The sequence below is a fragment of the Phocoena sinus genome, chromosome 9, assembly GCF_008692025.1.
Source record: "Phocoena sinus isolate mPhoSin1 chromosome 9, mPhoSin1.pri, whole genome shotgun sequence".
Lineage (NCBI taxonomy): Eukaryota > Metazoa > Chordata > Mammalia > Artiodactyla > Phocoenidae > Phocoena > Phocoena sinus.
Window position 1 is genome coordinate 40,922,472 of NC_045771.1, and position 25,913 is coordinate 40,948,384.

General features: G+C 38.7%; 1 protein-coding gene across 2 annotated transcripts in view; it reads left to right on the top strand.

Moving 5' to 3' along the window:
* Window positions 1–25,913, top strand: part of ELMO1 (engulfment and cell motility 1) — a 578,694-nt gene that overhangs the window by 170,224 nt on the left and 382,557 nt on the right. For both annotated transcript variants that reach the window (XM_032642958.1, XM_032642959.1), the window contains 3 exons: window positions 7,575–7,610; window positions 17,239–17,338; window positions 25,248–25,399. In XM_032642958.1, coding sequence (XP_032498849.1) covers window positions 7,575–7,610; window positions 17,239–17,338; window positions 25,248–25,399 — 288 coding nt within the window. The remainder of the gene's footprint in view (window positions 1–7,574; window positions 7,611–17,238; window positions 17,339–25,247; window positions 25,400–25,913) is intronic.

Below are 25,913 nucleotides of genomic sequence, written 5' to 3' on the forward strand. Positions count from 1 at the left end.
CTTACACTTTCCCATCACACTATGTTACTGGGAAGGGATGATGTCTCTCTGAATCACCTTGGTGTGTGCCCTCGTCACCATTTTATATAAGTTATAGGTCATGCTACACTTAGGGATGGAGGAAAGAGGGCACTGGAGCTGTACAACCTCCTCCCTTCCTTCTGCAAGGTCCTGCAACTCATGCTAAGAAGCTGCTCATTTAATGCGCAGCTATTTTCAGATCTCTTGCTCAGATGAAAAAGAAAAGAGAAAGATACTTTTCTTATAAGGAAACCTGGCTTCTCAATTAAACTTAAACAAGACTTTAATTAATTAACAGGAAACCTCTGGAATATAAACTGCACAAATTAAATAGACCCTACAATTTGGAAGGCATTTACTTTTGACTCCTGGGCAGACTTCCAGCTGGGAAAGGCAGAAGTTTCCTGAGCAGGACCTGTGGAAACTTAGGAAACACTGAAGAAATGTAGCTGGAATTTTTCTGCTTAACTTTGAGCTGTAATGAGATTCAAAGATGGACTTGCCTGTTTGCCATTGCCCAAGGCTGAGCTTTTAAAGGTCTCTCTCCAGCTGGTACCAGTAGTGACGATGGGGGAAAAATTAGCCACAAAGGAGCAAGGGGAAGTGTCACTTTGGCAGAACACAGTGTCTAAAACTTGAATTTTAATTTTTCCATTCTTGTGGAATTTTGAAATTCCATGTCTAGTTTCAGCTTGAAACATCGATGTAGAAGCAAATAAATTTGTGGGGAAACTTGTTTCCCCAACCTGAGCCAGGAAATGGTGCCCATTAAGGAATGGGCAGTGGTTTTTTGTAAAGATTTCTCAGAAATTATATATTTTATTTTATTTGAAAGAAAAAATATTGTACCTGCAACTCTAAATCCATTGTAGTGAATAACACTGCTTTTCTGTGGGTTTTAACGAAACACTGTGTTCTTTTTCTATGCTGCTATGCACGTAGACAATTGGACGGTTTACCCTGTGCCCTTCTACTGTTCACCCATCAGAAGAGCAGGGGGAACATTTCCAAGAATGAAAGGATCCTTATAGTTTCCCACTTGGCAACATGACAGGAAAATTATGCCCTTGGAATATGAGTAAGCAGTAGCAACACTCTGGCAGAGAAGTTAAGAGTGAAAGAAATTAAATTCACATGTTTACGAAAAACTTATTTTTTTTGAATTAGCTTTATCTCCTTAATAAAAAAAATATATTTATTGTTTAAACAATAAGTGTAAATAAGCAGAAGGAGGAGAATAAGGGTCATTTGTAATCTGCCTTTCCAGAGACAAACATTTTTAACATCTTGGTGTATATTGTTTTTGTATATTCTTTTAGATACACACACACACGTACACTGGCTTTACAAAAGTAGAATTATATTATTCATGCTCTCTGTAGCCTGCTTTTTGTACCTAACAATATTCCCATGTGATTAAATATTCTTCCCCTCATCATTTTTGTTATCTGCCTATTAATTCATTTTTAAAGCTCTGTTGAGGTACGATTGATATGCAATGTAATAGGAGAATTTGAAGGACATGCAGAGTGGAGTTAACCATTCCTCTGTTGTTGGATATTTACACTGCTTTCAGGTTTTTTCAGGATTATGAACATTCTCTCATCAGTTTTTCTTTCAGCAGAATCTCTGTGAATATTTATTCTGTTGGAATAAAATTCCTGATTCAGAGGATATACACATGTTGAAGCTGTGTTAAATTAAGAACAGCCCCATAGCTTGTTGACATGTCCTAATTTGTACTTTACCATTCATGTCAGGGGTATGTCCATTCCTAACACCCTGGGCAATACTGGGCTGGCGTTTCCTTAGGGATTCTAGCTTTCCTAAGAAAAATAGCAGTGAGGTATTTGAGGAGCTTTCACTGATCTGGGGAATTCATAAGTACTTTTTATTTGCTTGGTTGGTCATTTCTCCAAAATTGGCTGTATTAGGAACAGGTCAAAGAGTCCCGTAGTTGTTTTAGAGATATGTAAAGCCCTTAAGTAATTGTCTTAAAAACAAACCACATTTGCTGTATGAACTATCAATCCCCTCCCCCTTCTGTCATGTAGATGACACAGATGAGGATGTTTGGGCGTATGTATAGCTATGTGTGTTTGTGTTTATAACAATTGTCATTGTTAGCACATGAACAGTTTCATATTAAACTGTGATTATTCAGATCGTTTCCTCCTGGCTGGAATCAGAACTGTGACTGTGACTGTTTCTCAGGAGATGTGAAAATTGAGTTATGACCTGAATTAAGCACCCTGAAATGATGTCTTGGCTTTGATGTTGCCTGGCACCCACACTTGAGAATGGATTTGTAGGTTTTATTCATTTAGCAAAGTATATATTATTTAAGTGCTGAATATTCCTGACACTGGGTTAGGCACATGGGTATATATGTGTGCGTAGAAAATACAAGCATGCATATGACAGTTTGCGACTACGTGTGACATTTTTTGAAATTTTGTCTTCACACAAAAGATGAATTTCTTTTTTGAAAGTAACTTTGTTAACCTGCACGGACATGGATTGTTGGCTCTAACTCATGCTGTTGCTTCAGAGAATTCAGTATCTCTTATAATCCTTGGTTGTTCTGGAAGGTCCAGGCCAGGCCAAATTCATCAGCGACTCTTTGCCAGCCGCCCAGCACAGGTCACACCATGTGTGTCTTGCACTTCACCTCGGACAGAGGCCATGGGGAGCAAGTAGCTCCCCAGACAGAGTCGGAAAGAACCTGCTCTGTGTGGTCTGTGGGCCCCAGCTGAGAAGCCTGCTGTGTCTTCCCAGCTCCCTCTGTCTGCTTTCCTGGAGCTGCAGTTAGCAGAGCTCAGGGAGTTCCAACTGCAGCAGCCCTTCTGGGGCCCGGCCAGAAATTTGCATCACAAACGCTAAAGGGGCCAACCGTCTAGGGCTTTGTCGGGGGTTGTGTGGCAGAAAATCCCTTATGCTGGAACTCCGCCTCGCCATCCCTTTTTGCTTTGTTTCTGTGTCTTTGTCTATCACTCCAGTAATGGAAATGAGAAGGGGTCACACAGCCTGTTTAAAGAAGAGATTATCTTCTGCTAGGGAAAAGATGCCATAGCTTGGGCTGAGGTGAGGGGCTTCTGATCACTGTGAAACATCAGTCTTTCGAGAATCATTTGTTCTCCAGATATGTTTCTTTTAAAGTGGGTACATATTGAGAGAGAGAGAAACTCAGGAAAACAGACATCACAACAAAAAGTTCGTCTTCTGCTTACGTTTACTCTGAAGCCAAAGCGAGGAAGTGGAGAAGTAAGAAACACTATTTAGGCAATGAATTTCTTTCTGCACTCTGGTCAGGGAGAACTTTCTAAGGCCAGGGTCTGCTACAGGGGGTAGAACACATATATAAACCTAAGGATGCTCAGGCCCTAAGCAAGAAAGTTATTTTGGAAAATTGCAGTGACTGCTTTATATATTACACACACACACCCCACAAGCATTAATTTTGTAGCAGTTCTGTTAAAAGATTAACTGAGGCATATTAAAAATTTTTAGAGTGGACTTGAGCAAAAATCAGTTAGAACTGGTCAGTGCCAAACTGGAAGTGATTAGGAACACTCTACCCACCGGGGCTGGTGGGGGAGAGGGGAGACTCTTGTAGAGGAGAAGTGGAAGCAAAGCAGGGGAGTTGTTGGATTGGCTGTAGTTTAAAGTCTAGTTGGCTGTTTGTGATTGCTTGTCCTTAGGTTTCCATTTCCTAATCTGGAGGCATTCGCAGGTTTAGGGTTTTAGATTGCTTTTACAGGCCTCCAGAGCATTAGAGCCCCTTCGGTCTAAAGGCCTCCTTGTTCAATTAATTTTAACAGTTCCAGACTTAATGGAGAAGTTGCAAGATCAAGTTTCACCAGTTGTCCTGTTTGTGTCCTTTACAAAGACCTAACTGCAGAGAGCCCCTTGCACCCAGTTGTCCTGTCTTCTCCTAATTGTTGTAGGAAGGGGGACTCCTTCCAGGGCCCGAGAGTGGGCTCTTGTCTAACACTCAGAAATGAATTGTCCTAGGAGACACATGTACTGACAAAGCAAAAGACTTTATTGGAAAGGGGAGTCCGGGCAGAGAGCAGCAGGGTCAGGGAAGCTGGGAGAGCTGTTCCTCCACGTGGCTTACAATCTCAGGTTTTATGGCAATGGGGTTAGTTTCCAAGTGGTCTCTGGCCAGTCATCTTGCTTGTGCTCATATTTGGACTGACTCGGGGTCCTTCCTGGTGGCACGTGCATCTCTCAGCCAAGATGGATTCCAGTGAGAAAGATTCTGGGAGGTTGGTAGGACATATGGACTGGCATCTCCTCCCTCCTTTCCGCCCCTCCCGAATTCTCCCGATTAGTTTTTGGTGGCAGCACCTTGTTTCTTATCAAGACCTCTTGTTGCCAGACAACTCATCCAAGTGGTTATCATCGTGCCTGGCCAAGACGGGTGGTTTCAGTCAACGGTTCCCTAACATAATCTCTTGCAATCTGGAGCTATTCCTTAGTCTTTCCTTTTCTCTCATGGCTTTGACATTTTTTGAGATTAGAGGTGAGCCATTTTTAGAATATTCCCCAGTTGGGGTTTATTAAAAGGTAATTAATTAAAAGGTAATTATCAGGGAAAGATAAAAGCATGGCTTTCATAGAGATTATAAAATTGAATATGTGTTAAAAGAATGTATTTTACTCATCTGATACGAGGGAACCAGGCAGATGTTTTCACTGGTTCAAAGGAAGAGTCAAAAGGGCACAAATTTATATGAAACAGAGCAATGTCGAAATGAATTGTAAATGGAGACAAAACTGGTTTTTCATCTGCAGGGAGGAAGTTAATTAAATCACCACTAGGCAGGACAAAATGTACATATACATCAGTTACCTACAGCTTAAAGACAGCAGGGCTGGAATCAGGGCTGGATAACCCAGAAGAGTAAGCCATAGACACTGCATAGTTTCCTACTGAAACACGAAGTCCGTTTTCTACAGGTTTCTCCAGTGTTTTCTTCTTTTAGAAAACATATGTCTTTGGCTAGAATATCACAGATGCTTGTGTCTATTTCATTGCATCCTCTTAATGGCACATGATGTCTCTTTGTCTTATTACTGATGTTCACTTTGACCACTTGTTAAGGTAGCGCCTTCCTGGTATCTCCCTGTAATGCAATTTCCCCCCTTTGTAAATAATTAAGAAATAATTTTGGAGTAGTTACACCATGGGAAATGGAAAGTGGTACAAATCAGGTTTGTATATTTTCTCCCAGAGATTTGGTTCTTCAACAATACTAACACACCACTCTTTAAAGCAATGTAGGCCATTTGTTCCCTGTTTTATTCATTGGGCTATAATTTATCACTATTATTATTTATTTTGATGTCCAGTTTATCCCAGATATGGCTTTGGAAACTTCATCAAGCTGTATTCTGTATCCTGCCTTGTCTCCCATTATTCTTTGAGCATTTCTGTACTTTTTGGCTCAGTGAAATGTTCCAGGCTTATCTAGATCTTTCCAGCCCTGGACCAAGTCATTTCTCCAAGGAGCCCCAGTTCCTTTTAGTGGAGGGTAGTGTTTGGCTCTTGCAAAAGGGCCCAAACTCTGCTCAGGCCTCCTTCCCCATGGCCACCTACTTCTTCCACTCTGCCCAATGGCTATTTGAAGGAGAAGGAAAGGAAGCTAACATATATGTGGATGCAAAATGTCCGCCTGCCGTATCAGTAAACAAAGGACATGTGGCCATCACGTCATCAGCCACTGCAGCTGCCTCCCACCACCCTGAGGGGGTTCAGGATGGAGAAAAGCAGGATACTGGCCCTAAATCGCTAAGGTGCATGTCAAAGGAATGATTTCAGTGAGCCCAGACTGTTGCATCTTCTCATATATGGAAAAGCACTAAATCCATTAACTTAAGATGTCTGGTTTTTCTTTAGTTAACCATAATCTTTTGATGTTCTGACTCCCTGGTTTATTGCAAAACTCCTTTGTGTCCCGGCTCCTCCCTTTCCTCTTTGGAGCCATCCCTCAGCACTATCTGAGAGGCTGCCTCTGGAACTGAGTCCTCAGAAAGTCCACCGAATAAAATATAATTCTCAACTTTTAGGTAGTGCATTTTTTTCTATATATATCAAATATATATATATATATATTTTTTTTTTTTTTAAAAAAAAAATAAAGGCAGGTTAAGGAGGGGGAAGGGCGCAGGAAGAGGAAGATCACCTTATATACATTTTTAACTCCCCAGTTTTTTTTTTTTTTCTTTTTTTTTTTGTGGTACGCGGGCCTCTCACCGCCGTGGCCTCTCCCGTTGCGGAGCGCAAGCTCCGGACGCGCAGGCTCAGCGGCCATGGCTCACTGGCCCAGCCGTTCCGCGGCATGTGGGATTTTCCCGGACCGGGGCACGAACCGGCGTCTGCTGCATCAGCAGGCGGACTCTCAACCACTGCGCCACCAGGGAAGCCCTAACGCGCCAAGGGAAGCCCTAACTCGCCAGTTTTATCAAATACTAGATCTGATCTTCTCATGGTCAGTTAGATTTCTGAAGTGGTTACATTTTATGAGGTCGAAAATGTGAAACTTAACTTCTTCCGAATTGAGTACCTACTCTGCATGTGCCTGACATTATAGTAGCTGAGTTACAGAGCGAGTCTTTGCCTTCAGGTAGCTAGAAGGACAGTGAGATGTCCTAAGTCCTGCAGCTGATGTATTCTCAGCACTGTGGACATGGGCGCCCCCCTCAGTCTGGTCAAGGAAGGGAAATCAGAAGTCAGGGAGGCTGCACAGAGGAGCCTTGAATCAGATGAATTTGGGGTAGGACTTAGCTAGTCCGACAGGGAGGGGAAGGGTATTCCCCCAGCAGAGGGAAGAACACACTTAATGCCGGAGAAATGTGGCAGACTTGAGGAATGGGAAGTGGTTTGATAAGGTTAGAAACACTTGTTTCCTAATCTTTTTGACCTAATCTTTAGTTTTTAAAGAAGCATAATTGTCCTTTTTTACAGACATGTTTTGTTGATCGTGCACTTTTTTTGCAGACTACTATCCCAGGGTTCCATCTGTGGTCCTGGAATTATTGCAATGTCTCACGGTGTCTTCCTTCAGAAGAAACTTTTTTTTTTTTTTTCTTTCTCTTAAGAAAAGAGAAAGTAGAATTAGTGGGCATTTTACCAAAGAAAGATAATCAACTATTTCTCCCTTGTTGAGCATGTACTTAAGAACAACTGGACTAGTGTTTTTTGGCTCTGCTTTTTCACTGAAAATATGCCCCTCTTATTTCTAGGGATTTCCCCCTGTTGAATATATACCCATTCTGAGCCAAATGGAGTGTTCTTGTTGCCTTTACTCATAAGTAAATGCAATAGGTTGGTTACAGTGGTTTAATCCCCATCTTTTGATTGTTTTGTATCATTAAAAAAACACCAATTTATTGCTTGGAGAAATGTTTTGAAATGAATTAAGTTCTCTTAATGATTGTTAAATCTGCCCTATATCTCATCCTGGGCTTTCTTCGTGATCTGTAATTTGTGTAAAACTTATTGCTTCCACACATGCTCCTTACATGACTGTTTTTGAATTTTGCAGGCGATACCAGAAATTGCAGAAGATCATGAAGCCTTGGTAAGAATTTCTGATGGGTTGATTCAGATGATATAACACTTCCTTCTTCTCTGCATAATTAAACCCTGTCCTCTGACTGATTGTGTAACTATGTGTCTAGATGTTTAGAGCAAGTGATTTATTTTTGCTTGCTTTTTGATGTTCTTTTTTTAAAATTAATTAATTTTTTTTTAATTGATTTCTTTTTTTGGCTGTGTTGGGTCTTCGTTTCTGTGCGAGGCCTTTCTCTAGTTGTGGCAAGCGGGGGCCACTCTTCATCGCGGTGTGCGGGCCTCTCACTATCGCAGCCTCTCTTGTTGCGGAGCACAGGCTCCAGACGCGCAGGCTCAGTAGTTGTGGCTCACAGGCCTAGTTGCTCCGCGGCATGTGGGATCTTCCCAGACCAGGGCTCGAACCTGTGTCCCCTGCATTGGCAGGCAGATTCTCAACCACTGTGCCACCAGGGAAGCCCCTTTTTGATGTTCTTATGAACGGGTTTTTTAAAAATTTATTTCCCTTTCCTCTTTACTTTGTGGTAGAAAGAGTATTTTATGTTTGTAACCATAAAATGATCACATCAGGATTGCTACCCTTCTCCTGGAGCAAGGCTAGGCATAATTTTGTGTATTACTTAAAAAAAAAACTTTCTCTTTTGTGGCCTATGTGATGTTCAAAGTCAAAAGTCTTTGATTTTCTTCAGTGGTTTGGTAAGAAAAAGATCCGCATTAAAAAAAATATTTAGGGCTGAAGTATGGAATGAAAATTATTTACTTTCAGTGTGAGAATGTGTTCAACCACCTGTATATTTGTGAATTGCCTGATAATTATGTCTGGAAATCTGAAAACTTCTTTCTTAGAGTATTCCCTCCTCAGTGCCTTCATTATCCACTAAACAAGGTGAGTCCAAAGAGGATCTAACAAACTCTCTATAATAGGTTGAACAAAGTCCCATTTTGCTAAGTTGTTAAGTGTACAGTTTCAGTTTGAGAAGGAAGACTGAACAGTATCTGAAAATGTGCACCTTATTTTTTAAGCCTTCAGAGAAAATTCTGATCAGTGTATGATAGTGGTCTCAAATCATTCACCTTCCCCTACCCCTCCCACTAGAAGAAGTATTAATTGCAGGAACTCTTCAGTTATTACATTCTAATAAAGTAGAAATATTGAGTTTTTAGGGTAAAGCTTCTTAAACCTAACTTTGATATATATTTTTAATATAGTAGAAGCACTTAATGGTAATAGCAGTAGAAGCCATCTTTTATGGGAATTTACTCTGTCCTGGGCATTGTCTCAATGTTTACACTCGTTACTTCTAATTCACACTTTTATCCACCATACAAGATGAGTAAAATTAGAATTGTTTCCTTTATGAAGAAGTTAAAATGAGGTGGTGTTGGGATTCGAACTGATTTTTTCTCTAACAACCTCATACAATTTGCTAATGCAGAAGAATTTTGGGCTCTGAAGCCAAAATAATTTCTTAAAATTTATCTGCCAGTAGTTTTAATCTTTTGGTATATAGAGGTGTTGGAAGTGTGACTAAGCGTGAATCATGATTTCCATTTATCAATCGCAGACAAAATCAATGCTCAGGGCCCTGGTAATTGCAAAGTAGCTTAATCAGACTAAGTACCATAGATAATAATTATAAACTCTAGACAAAATATTGCAAACAGAAACATCTAAAAACAAGTGTCTGAAGAAACTGTATAGCAACTGAAAACAGACAGAAAGAAGTAAGTCAATCTTTGAGAGAACAGATAAGCCCTAGATGAGATTCGTGTATTTGCAGCTTTTTGCCTGAGGAGTCCTGCTTATCCAGGTAGCATGGGGTGATAAGAACCCTCAGTCTTAGTAAGTTACTAAGAGGATATAGTTTGGGGCTGGCAGAGCAGCTAGATTATTAAAGGGAATCCATGAAAGGAAGGAGGCTCAGAGGGTATGAGACGACCCCATATCTATATATAAACTCTGCCAACTCTATCACTGATCACTGAAGTGTGAATATACGTGTGTATGGGAACCCCAAAGGGACCTGGTAAAATTAGCAACTGGAAATGGAAAGAATTGGGAAGAGATTTAAACTGTCACTCACTGAGGAGTTTGGAGTCTGATTCTAGCCAAGTTAACTTCCTACTAGAACAAAAACCAATTCTTCAGAAGAACAAAGCTGAACTATGGCCTTGGCAGTGTTTCATTCCCAATGTTCAGAATACAGTAAAAAATTACTAGGTATATAAGGAATAGGAAAAGATGACCTATACTTAAGAAAAGAAATAAAGCAAGTAGTAGAAGCCTGCCTTGAGATGACCCAGATGTTGGAACTAGCAGATGAAAATTTTAAAGCAATGTTTATAAATATATTAAAAGACTAAAGAAAAGCATTAGCATATTAAATTCGCAGATGGGGAGTCTCAGCAGAGAAATGGAAATAAGAAATAACCAATTGGAAATTATGAAACTGAAAAGTATAATATTTAAAATGAAAAACTCACTGTAGGAGTTGAAGATGGCAGAAGAGACAGTAACCTTGAAGATATATCAGTATAGGTTACCCAATCTGAAGACTAGATATAGTGAATAATTGACCTGTGAGATAGTAGCAGTGGATTTTAAATACATTTAATTGGGGTCCCAGAGAGAGAGGAAACAGATAATGGGGCAGAAAAATGTTTGAGGAAATAATGATAGAAATTTCCTGAAATTTGTTGAAAAACATAAATTTTGAGATCTAAGAAGCTTGTTGAACCCAAGTGGGATAGATAGAAAACTATGCCTAGAAACATCATAGTCAAACTTCTGAAATTGAAGGATAAAAAGGATACCTTGAAGGCAGCCAGAGAAAAACAACTTATTACATTAAGAAAATAAAAATAAGAATGAGAGCTGACTTCTCATTAGAAATATGGAGGCCAGAAGGCAACTTCTTAAAAGTGCTGAAAGGAAAAAAAAAAACAACTTGTCAACCCAGAATTCTTTTCTAATAACACTATCTTGGAAATGAAGGTGAAATAAGAGTACTTTCAAATAAAGGAAAACTAAGATGGTTCACTGTTAGCAGATACACACTACAGGAAATTTGAAGGAAGTTCTTCAATTAAGAGGCGTCAGATCAAATTTGAAAAAGCAGGACCCAGCTATATGCTGTTTACAAGAGATATACTATAAATACAAAAGAACATGTAGTTTGAAAGTGGAAAAACATATACCATGTAACTGGAAATAATAATAAAACAGTTGTTTTATTAATATCAGGCACAATAAGACTTCAAGGCAACATATTATCAAAGATTAAGAGAGATAATTCACAATAAAAAATGGTTGGCTCATTAGGAAGACATAAAGTGTTAAATGTGTCTGTACCTAATATATAAGGCCTCAAAGTACATGAAGCAAAATCTGACAACTAAAGAGAAGTATAGACAAATCTGTAATCATGGTTGGAGATTTTAACACTCTTTTCTAATTTCTTTTTTAATTTCTAATCTCCCTTCAAGAAAGAATTTGCTAATCAACCCTGAGGAGTACAGTTAGCTGATAGCTTCCTGCTATAGCACGTTCAAGATCCATAACAGCTTTCAAACCGTACACGCTCTTTCTAGGCAGCCCCTAGTCAGTGAGCCTGATGAGCATGGTGCACATACCAGGGCCTCGCCATTTCTGCCCATTGTGGGACCCCTCTAACAGTCCGTATTTATACTGAGCTTCCTCTTGGGTTGGCTGGGACTGTCGGATCTACATCTGCGTCCTCTTTCCTTTCACAGGCATCGGTCTGAAGGGTATTCTTACCCAGTCTTGCTTTGTGCCTCTTTATCTTTCACAAGCACCACCTATCTTCCAATAAACCTCTTGCTCTCCTTACTCCATCTCAGCATTAACTGAGGACTAAACTGACACAAAACTGACCTATGAGGAAATAGAAAATCTGAATACCCACATCTGTTAAAGAAGTTGAATTCATTTTCAAAAGCCTTTACACAATGAAAATAGGTTACAATGGTGAATTTAATTATACATATGCAGAAGAAATACCAAATCTACACATATGGTTTCAGAAAATAGAGGTAGAGGGGAAAAGTCCTCAGTCATTTTATGAGGCCTATGAGGCAAGTATCACTCTGATACCAAAACCTGACAAAGCCAATGCAGGAAATAAAAATTAATCAACAGAGGTGCGACACTCCCCAGAAACATATGAACAAATCATATGAACAATCAAGCAATGTATAAAAAGTATTTGTGGGCCTTCCCTGGTGGCGCAGTGGTTGAGAGTCTGCCTGCCGATGCAGGGGACACGGGTTCGTGCCCCGGTCCGGGAGGATCCCACGTGCTGCGGAGCAGCTGGGCCCGTGAGCCATGGCCGCTGAGCCTGCGCGTCCGGAGCCTGTGCTTCGCAACGGGAGAGGCCACAACAGTGAGAGGCCCTGCGTACCAAAAAAAAAAAAAAAAAAAAAAAAAAAAAAAGATTTGTGGCCTGTAAAGATTTATCTCAAAAATAGTTTAACATCTGAAAAATCAGTCACTGTGATTTAGTATTTAGCAAAATAAAGGAGAAAACTTAAAGAGAAAAAGCATCTTTACAGATATAGAAAGTAGATAATAGATAAAGAAAAAGCATTTCTTAGCGTCCAACAGTCATTCATAAAAATTCTCAGTAATCGAGGAATAGAGGGAACTTCCTCAACCTGATAAAGACTATCCGCAAAAAAAAAAAAAAAAGCGTTATACTTAATGTTGGAAGACTGAATCCCCACCCCTCCCAATAAAGATTGGGAATAAGGCAAATATGTAGCACTTCTATTCAACCCTGTACTATAGTTTTTAGCCATAGCAATAAGTCAAGAGAGAGATAAAAGACATAATGATCAGAGAGGAAGAAGTAAAACCAACTCTATTCGTAGAGGACATGATTGACTATGTAGAAAATCCTAGGGAATCTATAAAGAAACTGCTAGATCTCATAGCTGAATTTAGCAAAGTTTCAGGATATAACATGAGTATATAAAAGGGACATATTTTTATACCTTAATAGCAAACAACTGGAAAATGAAATTTTATAATTTCCATTTACAAAGTGTCAAAAATCATAAAATTCTTAGGAATAAATTTAACAAGAGACATCAGTATCTGTTCACTGAAAAAAAAATATATTGCTGAAAGAAATTAAAGAAGACCTAAATAAGTGGAGAATATACCATTTCATGGATTGGAAGACACAGTATACTTAAGATAGCAATTCTCTCCAAATTAGGTTCAGTGAAATACAATCTTTTAAAAAGTAATTACGAGCCAATCCTAAAAACTTAAAGGAAATGTACTGGACCTAGAAGAGCCAAAACAGTCTTGAAAAACTCATAAAAATCAGTAAAGTTGGAAGATTTCATTAACTGACTTCAAGGCTTCCTGTAAAGTTAGTTATTAACACAATATGATATTGGTGTAAGAGGATAGACAGATCCATGGAATAGAATAGAGTCCAAAATTGATCCACAGTTAAATTTTCAACAAAGGAGCCAAGAGAATATATGCTGACGTAAGTAATGCTATGATTCTAAAGGGTAAGGGAATATCTGAAGGGCAACAGAAATCCATACATTTCAGTGTATATAAGTTTTACCAGAAACAAAATAAAATGCTAGGGAAAACTCAAAGGGCAGGGTAGAACTATATTCATTAATTCTGGCAATTAGGAATATATTCAGTATGATTTATTAATATCTTTGAAACTGGTCTTTATTTTCATCTTTTCTCTGCTTCTCTTTTGGGCATGACACCCAGTGGAGACATTTGGAAGCACTATTCTTTTTTTTTTTTTTTTTTTTATTTTTTTTTATTTTTTTAAACATCTTTATTGGGGTATAATTGCTTTACAATGGTGAAGCACTATTCTTTTATAAAATTAGCAGCATAAAATTTAAATGCTTTGAGATTGGCTGAATTTTGTTGGAAAGAAGAGGGTCTCTACTGAATTGATGAGAAATATTTATTTGAATCATTCCAGCACACATGGTGTGTTGGCTGTGACATGGCTCTCAACCAGCATGTAAAGTTTGCAGTCGGCTTAATTTGTGTCAGTCAGTGCTGCAAAATCTTTAGCTTGGCACTTTCTAAAAAAAAAAATAAACCAAACAAATAAAAACGCTCCCCGCATGTGCCATGTGGCTGCTTTATATTTGTAGTCCTTTTAGCCTTGATCTTCTGCACCCAGCACTGATTTCAGAGACAGGACCCTGGCTCCTGCCTTCCCTCTTGGAGCCTGAGTCACTCCTCTAGCAGTGAAATAAGCATCTGTGTCAGGGTTCAAGAAGAGCTTTTATAGCTGCCTCATTTGAAATGAGATGATTGAGTCCGTTGATTTGGAAGGTAATAAAATTTTAGCATGGCTCTCCTTTTCTTGCAACTAAGGATTTGAAGTTGAATTTTGAAAAAATTCTCCCCATGTAAACCTAGTATGCCATCCAGCAACCAGTTATAATGAATTATATATGTCATATATATACTATATGTATAATATAGTATATATGCATATTATATATTTTATAATATATAACATAACATATAAACATAGTATACTAATAACATTTATATCTATATATTTATAAGATACATATATATGATTATATATAATAGATGTCTAATAACATTATATCCATATAGTTATATATTTAAATATATTAAATGTTATTAGATAATATTTATATAAATATAAATTATATAACATTTATATAAAACATTAGATGGACCAAGAGAGCTCTCCTTCTCCTGGGCACCTTGGTGTGATGTGAAGAAGCTTCTCTCATTTGTCAGTCGTTCACATTAATGGGTTATCACAAAGCACAGAAAGCCCTAGCTGCACTCTCAGAAATGATGCTCCAACTCCTTAACAACCTTGGGGAGTTAAATCCTGGTCCCGAAAGCAGCTTGGAGGTTTGGAAACCAAACAATACTCTTTCCCTTTTTCTCCATCTTTTTCCCAGGTCCTTGCAGCCTGTCTGAGGAGCCTGTAGGCAGAGCTCTGGAACACTTGAGGGACAATCCCCAGATGTTTCTAAGGCCGTTTGGATTATGAGTCCATTGAGCAAGGAGCGGAGTCATTTTGCCTTCAGATAATTAGACAGCATAAATACAGTTTATCTTTTGCTTTTAAAGCAGTTAATGAAGACCAGTATCATCTCTAGTCCCAGCTACAGCGAATATAAAGAAGAGTTTGATTTCAGCAGCATGTTACTCCTTTTTCACTGCCCGTTCCATTGCTTGTTCTTTTAGTGACAATACTGAGGCAGTATTTTTGCACTGTGTGGAGGTCACAAATGCCATCCTCCAATGTCTTATAGATGGGCATCTTATAGCAGTTGAGGTCTTTTAGCGTGCCAGGTGTAAATAGATGTCAGCCATTCGTTATCACTTGGTGGTTGTTTTTTCCTTTTTATAAGTAAAAAAATTGCTAATATGGTTTATCACTAATAATATAATAAAATAATAAATTAGCTAATATTGTTTACTAATAATTCTATACCTTATTATGTAATAATATTTTCACAGTAATTCTAATGCCTACATAATCTGTTAATAAATCTTACTAATTGCTTTTATTTCCTGGCTCTCTTATTTTCCTGAGGTAATTTCCTGCTTGTTTTTTTTTTTTTTGCAAGCTAATGTTTGGATTTTCTTAGGACTCATTGTCTGTAGAAAGAGCCATTCTGGAATTTTTATATAACCTTTCTTGCTAGTATTTTTAATCCATTTTCCGCCTATCTTTCTACTTTTTTTTGTTTTCTTAAAATAAGCTTGAGTTTTCTGGTTTGGAATTACCTTTTTGGGGCATGATTCTCTGACGCCACCCTGTATGATTGGGATTGCCCGCCTGTGACTCAGAAAAGCCTTAAAAAAATATTTGCTGCTTTTCTCTCTGGCTTGAAACATTTGGCTTTTCTTGCAATTTTTTTTTTTCTCTCTCCAAGGACAGAGAATTCTTACACAATGAAGACAGACATTTGAAAATCATGAGCTTTATGTACCTTTTTAAAATACCACTTTGCATAATGATAATAACTAACATTCGCATACTGCCTTCCATGTGCCATACAATGCTTAGAGGGCTCTAAGTATGGTAGCTCCTTTCATTTCCCTAGCAATCCTCTGAGTTAGGTATCACCACCACCACCAGCATCACTGTCGTCCTCATTCTTATAAAATGAGGAAACCGAGGCATACGATGTGTCCTTGTCCACTGAGAGCTGGAGGGTAGCCTCTGCTGTCTGACTCCAGAAACCAACCACGTAGCCATTTCTATCAGGCGCACCTCATCCCCTTTGATCTCCGGCAGCTTGGGATCACGGTCCTTTCCTGAGAGCCACTTCCTCTTTGGTAGGTCTCTTTTCAGCATCACAGCTTTGGAGATGGTGCAGAATTTTCCAGGTCTGTTATTGAGGCTGGGCTGAGAACACTAGGAAGAAGGGAAATTGTGAAGCTGTTTTAAAAGAAATATGAGCTTGTTTCCTATTCTATTAATTGAAAATGGTTGGGAAGATTCAATCTAGACACTTTATGAGACTTTGTAGTGTAGCAATTGTGATATATAAGAGTCTACAGATTAAAAATCTGAACAACTAATTTTATTTTTAAAAAATCAAGCATATGAATCAGTGTGGTTGTATATAGTGTGGAGATCCTGATGGGCGTAATTCAATGTGCTTGAAGAGAAAGTACTTCTCTTGAGAGTTTTGAGTTACTATTTATTATGGTGATAATTTACAGTAGAGGTGAGTTTCTGTAAAAGATTCTCAGTGTTGGTTTGAAAGCCCTAGAAATCAGGGTATTGTCTGATAAGGGTCACGGGTGGAGCTTGTTTAGAAGGCCGTTCTTTTACTTGAGCTTGCCTGATCTCTGCTTAGACTTCTAACCCACTCATGAGACCCTTCCTACAGCCTTTTGAATCACAGCAAGTCTATGGTCAGCAAACAGTTATTATCTATAATATTCTAGAAAGGTATTATATAAAGCCTATTAACTAAAGATAAAATGCTGGCCAGTGTAATATAGAAATGAATATGTTTACTTACATATATATTTGTATCTGTGTGTGTGTGTGTAAATGCACTCACCCAAACACACACGCAAATATAGACCACAAGAATCCTTTGCAAAATGCTAATACTGTTAATAGAATTATTTATAATCTTCCCTGTTGGATACCCAGAGATAATAAAAGAAGCATATTGCCCTCTTCCTAATTTTTGTTCGCTGGGAAGCTTTTTTAAGCTATCATTTACTGAATTCTTGTATGTTACACACTTTATTAAGTGCTCTACAAGCAGCCCTGAGATGAAATAGATTTCACTATCCAGTTTTTCGGCAGAGAAGACAGAGGCTCAGGGAGATTAGGGACCTGCCCAGTACAACACAGCTCACCCGAATGAGAGTGTGAGCCCAGGTGTGTCCCACGGAGGCCCTGGCTCCCCTCTGTGAAGCCACCTGCCTCCTGCCTATTGACTCATGTTTTCAAGGACATTGCCTGTGGCCCAGCTGCTTATCCCAGCGATCTCTTACAGTTCTGCTTGTATTCAGCTTTCTAAAGCTTTCTCACTTCTGTCTTCCCTTGTATTTAGCTCTTGGGCCTATCACCCTTATACGATCTTGTGTTTTCCAGCTTTGGAGACATGCTGTCCTTCACTCTGACGGCCTTTGTGGAGCTGATGGACCACGGAATAGTGTCCTGGGATACGTTTTCGGTGGCATTCATTAAGAAGGTAATTCAGATTATGCTTCCCAAGGTCAAATCACTTCCTTCTTTTACAGATATTTTTCTCTGATTTGAGCATATTTTAGAATGGTTTGTTTTAGTTCTTTGTGTTAAAGTGTGAGTGTGGTTTTTGATAGTATTATGTACGTGGGGGTCAGGGCACCTAAATTCTGTATGAAAAATGATGTTTTCTCCCCACTGGGATCATAAGGGATTGTATAATACATGAGAACCCATAGTCAAGGAAAATCAAGGTGACATGTTAAAATCAGAGAAGCGTCTGCTGAGCCGCTCTTCTGGACTCTGCTGTTCTCAAGATCTAAGTAGAGTTCCTTCTGTCCTTCCCAATCCTTCTCCCCTTAACCAGGTGTTCAGGAAAAGGGAAAGAGGCAAAATATACTGATTATTATATGACTGGGTCTGAAGTAGGAATGTAAGAGAAGAAGGTGTGCTTGGATCCATGCCTCTTAGGCCGAGTAAGCCTGCTTACTGGTAATCTTGGTGCAATAAATGTGTCTGAGATCAACTAATTCGCTTGGTTCCTACTTTCCTTAAGAGGAAACTAACGAAGGTACAGGCAAAGGTGGACCTGGTTTGGGGAGAGAGGGCAGAAGAGGCCCCTACCATTCCCAGCAGTTGAATAGTAATAAAGACGTATCTGCAAATTTACAATTCTCTTTCCAGTGTTCTAACAAAAAGTGAATAGCCCTGACTTTATAACTATTAAATGTAGTATTAAATTAAGAGCCATTATTATTTATTAATTTGTTAACTTATTTTTCCTCTCTTTGTATTTGTGAAATGGCTTATAAATGTATTGGCATCTTTCTTCCTGCTGTTTTTGGAAATGAAGAGTTGTTTGGAATTCATACATTTATCTTATCTAGATTCCTGGGAAGGGTTGTCTAAAATAAAGAATTTCAGAGAGTCTGTGCAAAAGCTGGAAAATCAAAGCAAAATCCAGTATGAGTCACTTGAGTTTTTAAAGACTTTTATTTTGAAATCATGGTAGAGTTATAGAAAATTTGCAAAAAAATAGTACAGAATGTTCCATATAAGCTTCAACCAGTTTCCCTAAACATTTTGCATAATAATAGTATCATTATCAAAACTAGGAAATTAACAGTGGTGTAATACTGTTACCATTATTTGATTTCAGCAGTTTTTCTACCAATTTCCTTTCTCTGGTTAAGGACCAGATCCAGGATCCAAGACTGCATTTAGTTGGCGTGTCTCCCAATGTGACATTTCCTCAGTTTTTCCCTGTCTTTCATGACTTTGACAATTTTGAAGAATACTGGTCAGTTATTTTGTAGACTGTCCCTCAGTCTGGGTTTTTTGATATTTCCCTCATGGTTAAATTAAGGTTATGCATTTTCGGCAAGAATATTAGAGAAGTAATGTTGTGCCCTTTTCAGAGCATCACATTGGGGTATGAGATGTTAATATGCTTATTAATGGTGATGTTGACCTTGATTATGTGGATAAGGTGGTATCTTGTGGGTCTCCCCACTGTGAAGTTATCTTTTTTCTTTTTGAAGTTAGTCAGTACCTGGAGGGAGACACTGCCTTGAATTGAAGAGCATAGAAGAGCTCCTAGTCTGTTCATTGAGGGTGTTGGGAGCAGAAGCCCCACAGATTGAACGCCTTCATGATGTTGCCTGTTTTTTCCAGAGGAGGGCCGATTGGGAACCCAGGGCCTTCTTGACGCACCTCTGAATCCCTTTTTCCTACGAGGGAAGCAAGTAATGGGAACCACATAGAAAACATACAAAGAAGGATGAAGCCTCTTTTTGCCTATATTTGTCAGTGGTATGAATTGCTCAAAAAAGGAGAAATGACTGTAGAAGAGAAAGCCAAGGAAATCCTGATGTGTTAGGAAGTACTTTCCTTTGGTGGTGACAGGAAATGCAAGCATTAGATTATGAATGCAGAGAAAAAATTGCTGTATTTTTTCTTTCCAAGATAAAAGTTCTAGAGAAATGGAATATTATTCAGCCGTAAAAAGAATGAAATATTGCCATTTGTAGCAACATGGATGGACCTAGAGATTATCATACTAAGTGAAGTAAATCAGACAAAGACAAATATTATATGATATCACTTATATGTGGGATCTAAAAAATAGTGCAAATGAACTTATTTACAAAACAGACTAACAGACATGGAAAACAAACTTATGGTTACCAAAGGGTAAAGGGGAGAGGGATAAATTAGGAGTATGGAATTAACAGATACACACTACTATATATAAAATAGATAAACAACAAGGACCTACAGTAGAGCACAGGGAACTATATTCAATATCTTGTAATAACCTATAATGGAAGAGAAGCTGAAAAAGAATATATATATGTGTGTGTGTGTATATATATACACACACACACACACACACATACATGTATATATGTACACACACATATATAAAACTGAATCACTTTGCTGTACTGACACTAACAGAATATTGTAAATCAACTGGACTTCAATTTAAAATAAAAGTTCTAGGGGAAGTAAGTTCAAATCTAAAAATACTGGGTTTTGCAGATTTTTCATACTTAACAGAATTTTTCAATTCATTCTGAATTTATGGCAGGCCTTTCTTTCCTACATCCAAATTGCTTTGCTTTTCTGATATTAGAGCCTCTTTTGCTATAAAAACAGTGCTGTTCTGAATGTGAATTCCTTGAAGTTATGTTATGCTTTCACCCACATTATCTCTTTTGATCCCCACAGCAATCCTTTGCGGAACAGAGCAGTTAGTCTTGCTACTCCTGGTCAGGAGATGAGGACACAGTGGCTTGGGGAGATTGAGTGAGGTTATAGAGAGCGGGGTGTCATTGGTCCCCCGGGTCAGGGCTCCCTCCCCCATCATCATGCACCTGTGTTTTAAGCGATGGAAAGAACAGCTCCTGAAGAATAGTCTTGTTGAAGCAGCGTTACCTGTTGTTCAGCCCTCCCTGACCTCACTGGTGCAGAGTTAACTGATTTCTTCTGCTCTCCATTCTCCTTGGATCTTGTATATGCCACTATCCCAGCACTTACCACATTTCTGAGGACTTCTTGTTCTTTTGACTGGCTCTCCCAAGAGACCATGAGTCCTTGGAGGGTGGAACCGTGGCTTTCTTCCTGTCTCTATCCTTAGAACCTGGCATCGAGTAAGACCTTAATACGTTTCTGTGAAATGAATGAGTGAAATTTGCTCTGGAAGCATTTTTTTAAACCCTAAAACTTGAAGAAAAAAAAAGAATACTGTGCCACTGTATTTAAATATATTTCAATTAAAACTTCAGTTATGAATATAAAGGAATTACAAAGCTGTCTTTCTTTAAATGATGTGAGATGTGGTTAAGAGAGAATGACAATAATCTAGTTTCCTAACTGCTTATGAAAACAGTTTTCATTCACTGAAATTGAATAAAAATCATATTAGATCTAAGGAAGCAAAGACTAGCAGTCTTGGCAGTTTAAGTTAAAAATTAAATATTTTTCAAAAGGCAGCACCTTTAATGTATGCTATCCTCATTCCTAGTCATTCTGTTTCCTTTGCATTGCTACTTAAATCTCAACTCCTTATGTGAATTAAAAAAAAATGGTCATCAGAAAATGACTTTATAATTGATAGTTTTTGTAAGGTTAACTTTTTTATTCATTAGCTGGATCAAATTCAGCACTTTGACAACCCAGGAATTGTGTACAGGCGACTGTCTTTTAAATGGAGCTTTATCTAGACAAAAATCAACTAGGAAATGCGCTGACAAAAGATGCTTATCTCTGTGGTCCAGACTTGGCTTCCTATTAATGCCAAATTCATACAACTTTGGAGCAATATTTTTCCCCTGCCAGCCTTGGTCTCCTTCTCTACTATCTATTTTGTTATGTGTGAATCTAGATTCTAGTTTACAAACTTTTTCTGTAATAAATAATATCATTTCGTAAACACTTTGAAACTTGGAATCCCTTGATGCCAGTATATAACGTTGTTGCTTTTTAAAGACTTGGCATCTTAGGGAGAGGGTCAGAAGGCATGGAGAGGAAAGAAATGGAAAAAAAAAAAACCAAAACCTAGAACTTTCTGTGCTACCAGTTGGTTTTCCCCTAGCCAAGTATAATATCAGTGATTTTTCTTGGAAGGAAAGTTTTATACAAATGCTCTTGAAACCTTAGCTCTGCAGGAGGGCCTGGTTCACCCTGCAGTACTTTCAGTGCCTGAATAAACATCCAGCCAGTTTCAGCTTAGAGACCCAATAATTTTTGCCTCTCAAAAACTTGAGAGATTTATGGGCCTCTGCCCAGATAATTTAAAATATGGGAGTGGAGCTCCATGCTCTCCATGGATCTTTTCAGTTTTGATAACTTAGGATAATTTTAAGATCTCAATCTAAGTGATTCAAAGAAGTGTTTATGTAATTTTAATAATTTGTATCATTGATTCATGTGATGACCCTTAGCTTCTAAAATGTCACCCAAATAGTCCTATGTTCTATTTCGGTAGCACTTTTAAATGAGTGGAAGCACGTGGAGGTAATATATATAATTACTTTTAGTTCCTCCTACCTCTTTTTCCCTTTGATACAGACCTACTTTCAAGAAGCTGTCCTTCGATTGATTTAAGCCGGCTCACCTGTGTTGACCAAAAGTACAGAAATGGAGCTGGGAAAAATTTAAAGGCAAAGGAAGTCATTAGTGACTTTTGGGAAGACAAGGGGATTTAAAATTTAACCAGACAATCTTTAACCTTCTGTAGCTATACTACGATCTGTAGTTTTTAAACTAGACATAGAAAATAACATTTATACAGTCACAGATTCGTCCATGCACCAATAAGGAGCCTGTCTACAGTCATCATGTTTGCTCAATCGGCCCTGATGCCTTGGTTATCAGTACTCATTAGTTGACAATATTGGGTCATTTAGATGTCTAGTTAAAACTATTGACAAAATAAGGGAAAAGATAGAAGTTAGTTTCAAAAAACGACTAGTATCTCCTACAGAATTGTGCATAGGACTCTAATGAGTTGTGTGCCTGCTCTCTGCCAGCTTAGTGTGTTGCACAAAATGTTGTACCCTGCTTCAGGCTTGCTGAAGAGATGGGATCTATGTGTCAAGGAAGAGCTGAAGTGATGGAAAAGATTAACTTTAAACAATACCTTGAGGAAGGTAATGGATTAGTTTCATGAGAGAGAAATATATAAAAATGGCAAATGGAAATGGAATATATATGTGGGGCACAATGTCTGAATGAAAGCAAAGGCCATAGCCTGTTTTACCATCATTGTATAAGCCTGTTGGGAGCAGGTGAGAGTTAATAATTTGCAGAGAACTTTAAAACCCATTATAAGAAAGTGTGCTTCATACCAGGAAAACATTGAGAGTTTTGATTGAGTATTTCAAGAAAGGAAATACTGTCACAGGATATTTATGGAAGTAAAGGGTAAATTTGTATTAGAGGGAAATCTTGAATATAGAGGAAACTGAAGGAGATGCTGTCTTAGTAACGCAGGAACGAATTGGACCATGGGCCAGTGTTGTGTATATACAACTGAACATGTATCATAGGGGAGACATTGCAAATGTGCCCACGGAAATAGAAAGTAGGGAACTAAGACTATTAATCACTAATGATTATGGCAAACTTCGAGAAAGGTGATACTTGAGAAGGCAGGAATAAGAAGTCAATGAGATTTATTTTTAGCCCATTTAATTTTAGGCTTTGTTGGAATGTCTAAGTGGAGGTATACTTTTGGATGCCAAGAATAAGCACGTAACATACTTCATAGTAAATGACTTTTTGTGTGTGTGTGGTATGCGGGCCTCTCACCGCTGTGGCCTCTCCCGCTGCGGAGCACAGGCTCCGGACGCGCAGGCCCATCGGCCATGGCTCACGGGCCCAGCCGCTCTGCGGCACGCGGGATCCTCCCGGACCGGGGCACAAACCCGCGTCCCCTGCATTGGCAGGCGGACTCTCAACCACTGCGCCACCAGGGAAGCCCGTAAATGACTTTTTAATCTGTCTGTGCTAGATTATAAAGTCCTTGAATTTAAAAATCATGTGTGTTTGCTCATCTCTTGATTTCCAGATCCTAGGTCAGTGCAAGTCTGTTTCATAGCATATGGTCAATACATATTACTTGAATGAATGCAAAGAAGGGATGAAGGCTAGAGGGTGGGAGAGGGAGGTTGACCATCAGCTTTCAGCTGGAGGATTCTCCATGGAGTCTTAAAGGTACATCCAAATTTACTAAATGGAGACAAGAAAAGGAGCATGGAAGGAGAATAGAATTAGTGCAGAGAAATAAGAGTTATTGTCAATGCACTTCTTTGTGAGTTCTTCAGTTTTCTACTAAGTGCCAAGAATTATACTGGGACAATGAAAAATGGTTGGGGTGGTGCTGGTGGGGAAGTCAAAGAATTTATATTCTATTTAGAAGAGATCTAAGTTAGGTGTTAAACCATGAGCACGGTATGAGGGTCATTGGATTTGGGGGAGAGAAAGTTGGCCTTAGAGAAGGAAAGGTGGCATGATAGATATCATAGGGGAGCTGACCCATCTATGAGGATTAAGGCGAGGGCTTGGCAGGGACAGTAAACACATTAGAGAAGTTTACTAGCTGTGAAAGGAGCTAAAGCAGTCTTTTGAGAATCTTAAAGTTCTCATACTCTTCCTGTAGTCTGTATTATAAAATAATAGCTTTTTGGAATATAAATCATAATGTTACTTTACTTCTTTATGTCATTTATTTTTCACCCCCCTGAGATCCAGGTGTATCTGGAGGCACAAAGGGTGTTGATATCTGTACCCCTCACCCCTACTTTCACTGGGGAGTCATTGGGCTAAAAACAGTTGAGCTGGTAACTGTCAGTTGTCGTGGTCCTTTTGCATTTTATCTTGTACAGTGATGGAGAGAGGATGAGAAGGGGACAGTGAGACAGCAGAAAGGGAGAAATTAGTTTTGATGGGGGGGGGAGAAGTAAGTGTCAATTTGTCATGGAACCAAATTATTTAGCTTTTAAGAAAGCAGTCATTATGATGATATAATAACAGCGTTTTAGTGTGAGTTGTCAACAGACAGTAAGAACTTTTAATGAGGCCTCTAAAATAAAACCTTCATGGTACCCATGTGTTTGGGTTACTGTGATCCATTATTCTAATGCTTATTTTACTTCCCTCTTACATTGTGATTTATTATGCTTGAGGCTTTAGTGATTAATTCCTTAGGGAATGTATTTTAGAGCTTAAACGACTATTTTAACTTTTAACGCTTCTAATTTAAATGTTTCCCTGTTTGCTAAATTTGAGAGAGATGAGAAGAATTTATTTTAACCATAAGAAATTGGAAGAATGGGGAAAAGAGTGTTTCATTGAGTGTTCCGTTGAATGAAAAGGAGAATAGCCAGTGAGTGAAAAGTTGCCAGTTGCATTGTGTTGACAAGTGTGATTTGTGTGAGTCCCTCAAGAATGTAACAGGAGCATAATAAGAACATAAAAGCCACAGATCGTGTGGGTGAAGGAGTAGCATGGAAGTGGAAGGGAATGGCTATTAGTATATGTTGAAATTACTGTCTCAAAGAAACACAAGAGTTCTTATGTGTTGAAATTGTCTGCCCCTGAAAGCTGAAGCTCAGAAGAATCATTCCAGAAACATCAGACAGAATAATTCATTGAAGCTGTTTCCTTTTTAAGATTGCTTATTACTGAGCTAGAGAAATAGGATATAAATAGTGGTCTGTAATAAGCTGGTGGACAATCATTGTTGACTCCATGCATTTCTGACTATTCTTCTGAAATAGTACTATTCCAAGTACTTTTCGTCCTCGGTGTCTGGTGTTTCTTAAATGAGCTCCCGATTTACTTGATTTGCTCCCTTCTCTACTTCTTTGCTCTGCTTACCATGAGTTGTGTCCCGCTTGGGTTTTCAGATAGCAAGTTTTGTCAACAAGTCAGCCATAGACGTCTCCATCCTGCAGCGGTCCTTGGCCATTCTGGAGTCCATGGTGCTCAACGGCCATGACCTCTACCAGAAGGTGGCACAAGAGATCACTATTGGCCAACTCATTCCCCATCTTCAAGGGTAAGCAAGATTGACTCCACCACAGTGGGAAGGGAAAATGCTTCAGGTGGACAGCCACCATAACCCCCTGGGAAAGGTTTCATATTGGTTTGACTAATACACAGAAAAAGAATCTTGCTTTGGTATATAATCAAACCACGTCCCATGCTTGTCCCCCATCACACTGACATAGCACAGTTACTTGCCCCTGGGTGCTCCCCTTGGCTGCTTTTGTCACTGGTCTGCCCCCAGTGCCTTGGTAGGCACTCACTTCTGATCAATGTTGGTAGATATCGGTAGAGTTTTACTTTTAATAAGACACAATAGGACAATTTGTTCTCTTAAGTTCTCAACAGAGTCTTTATCCTTAATCATATAAAATAGTGCTTTCTGTGATATAATGAGAATTTTCATACTTTATTAGGAATTTTTAAAGCCAGGCTTCTTTCTTAGGCTCCAGGTGATTACAATGACCTTTGATTGCTGTATTCTATAATATACGAATTTTTTAAGAGGCTTGAGCTATGAGACAGCT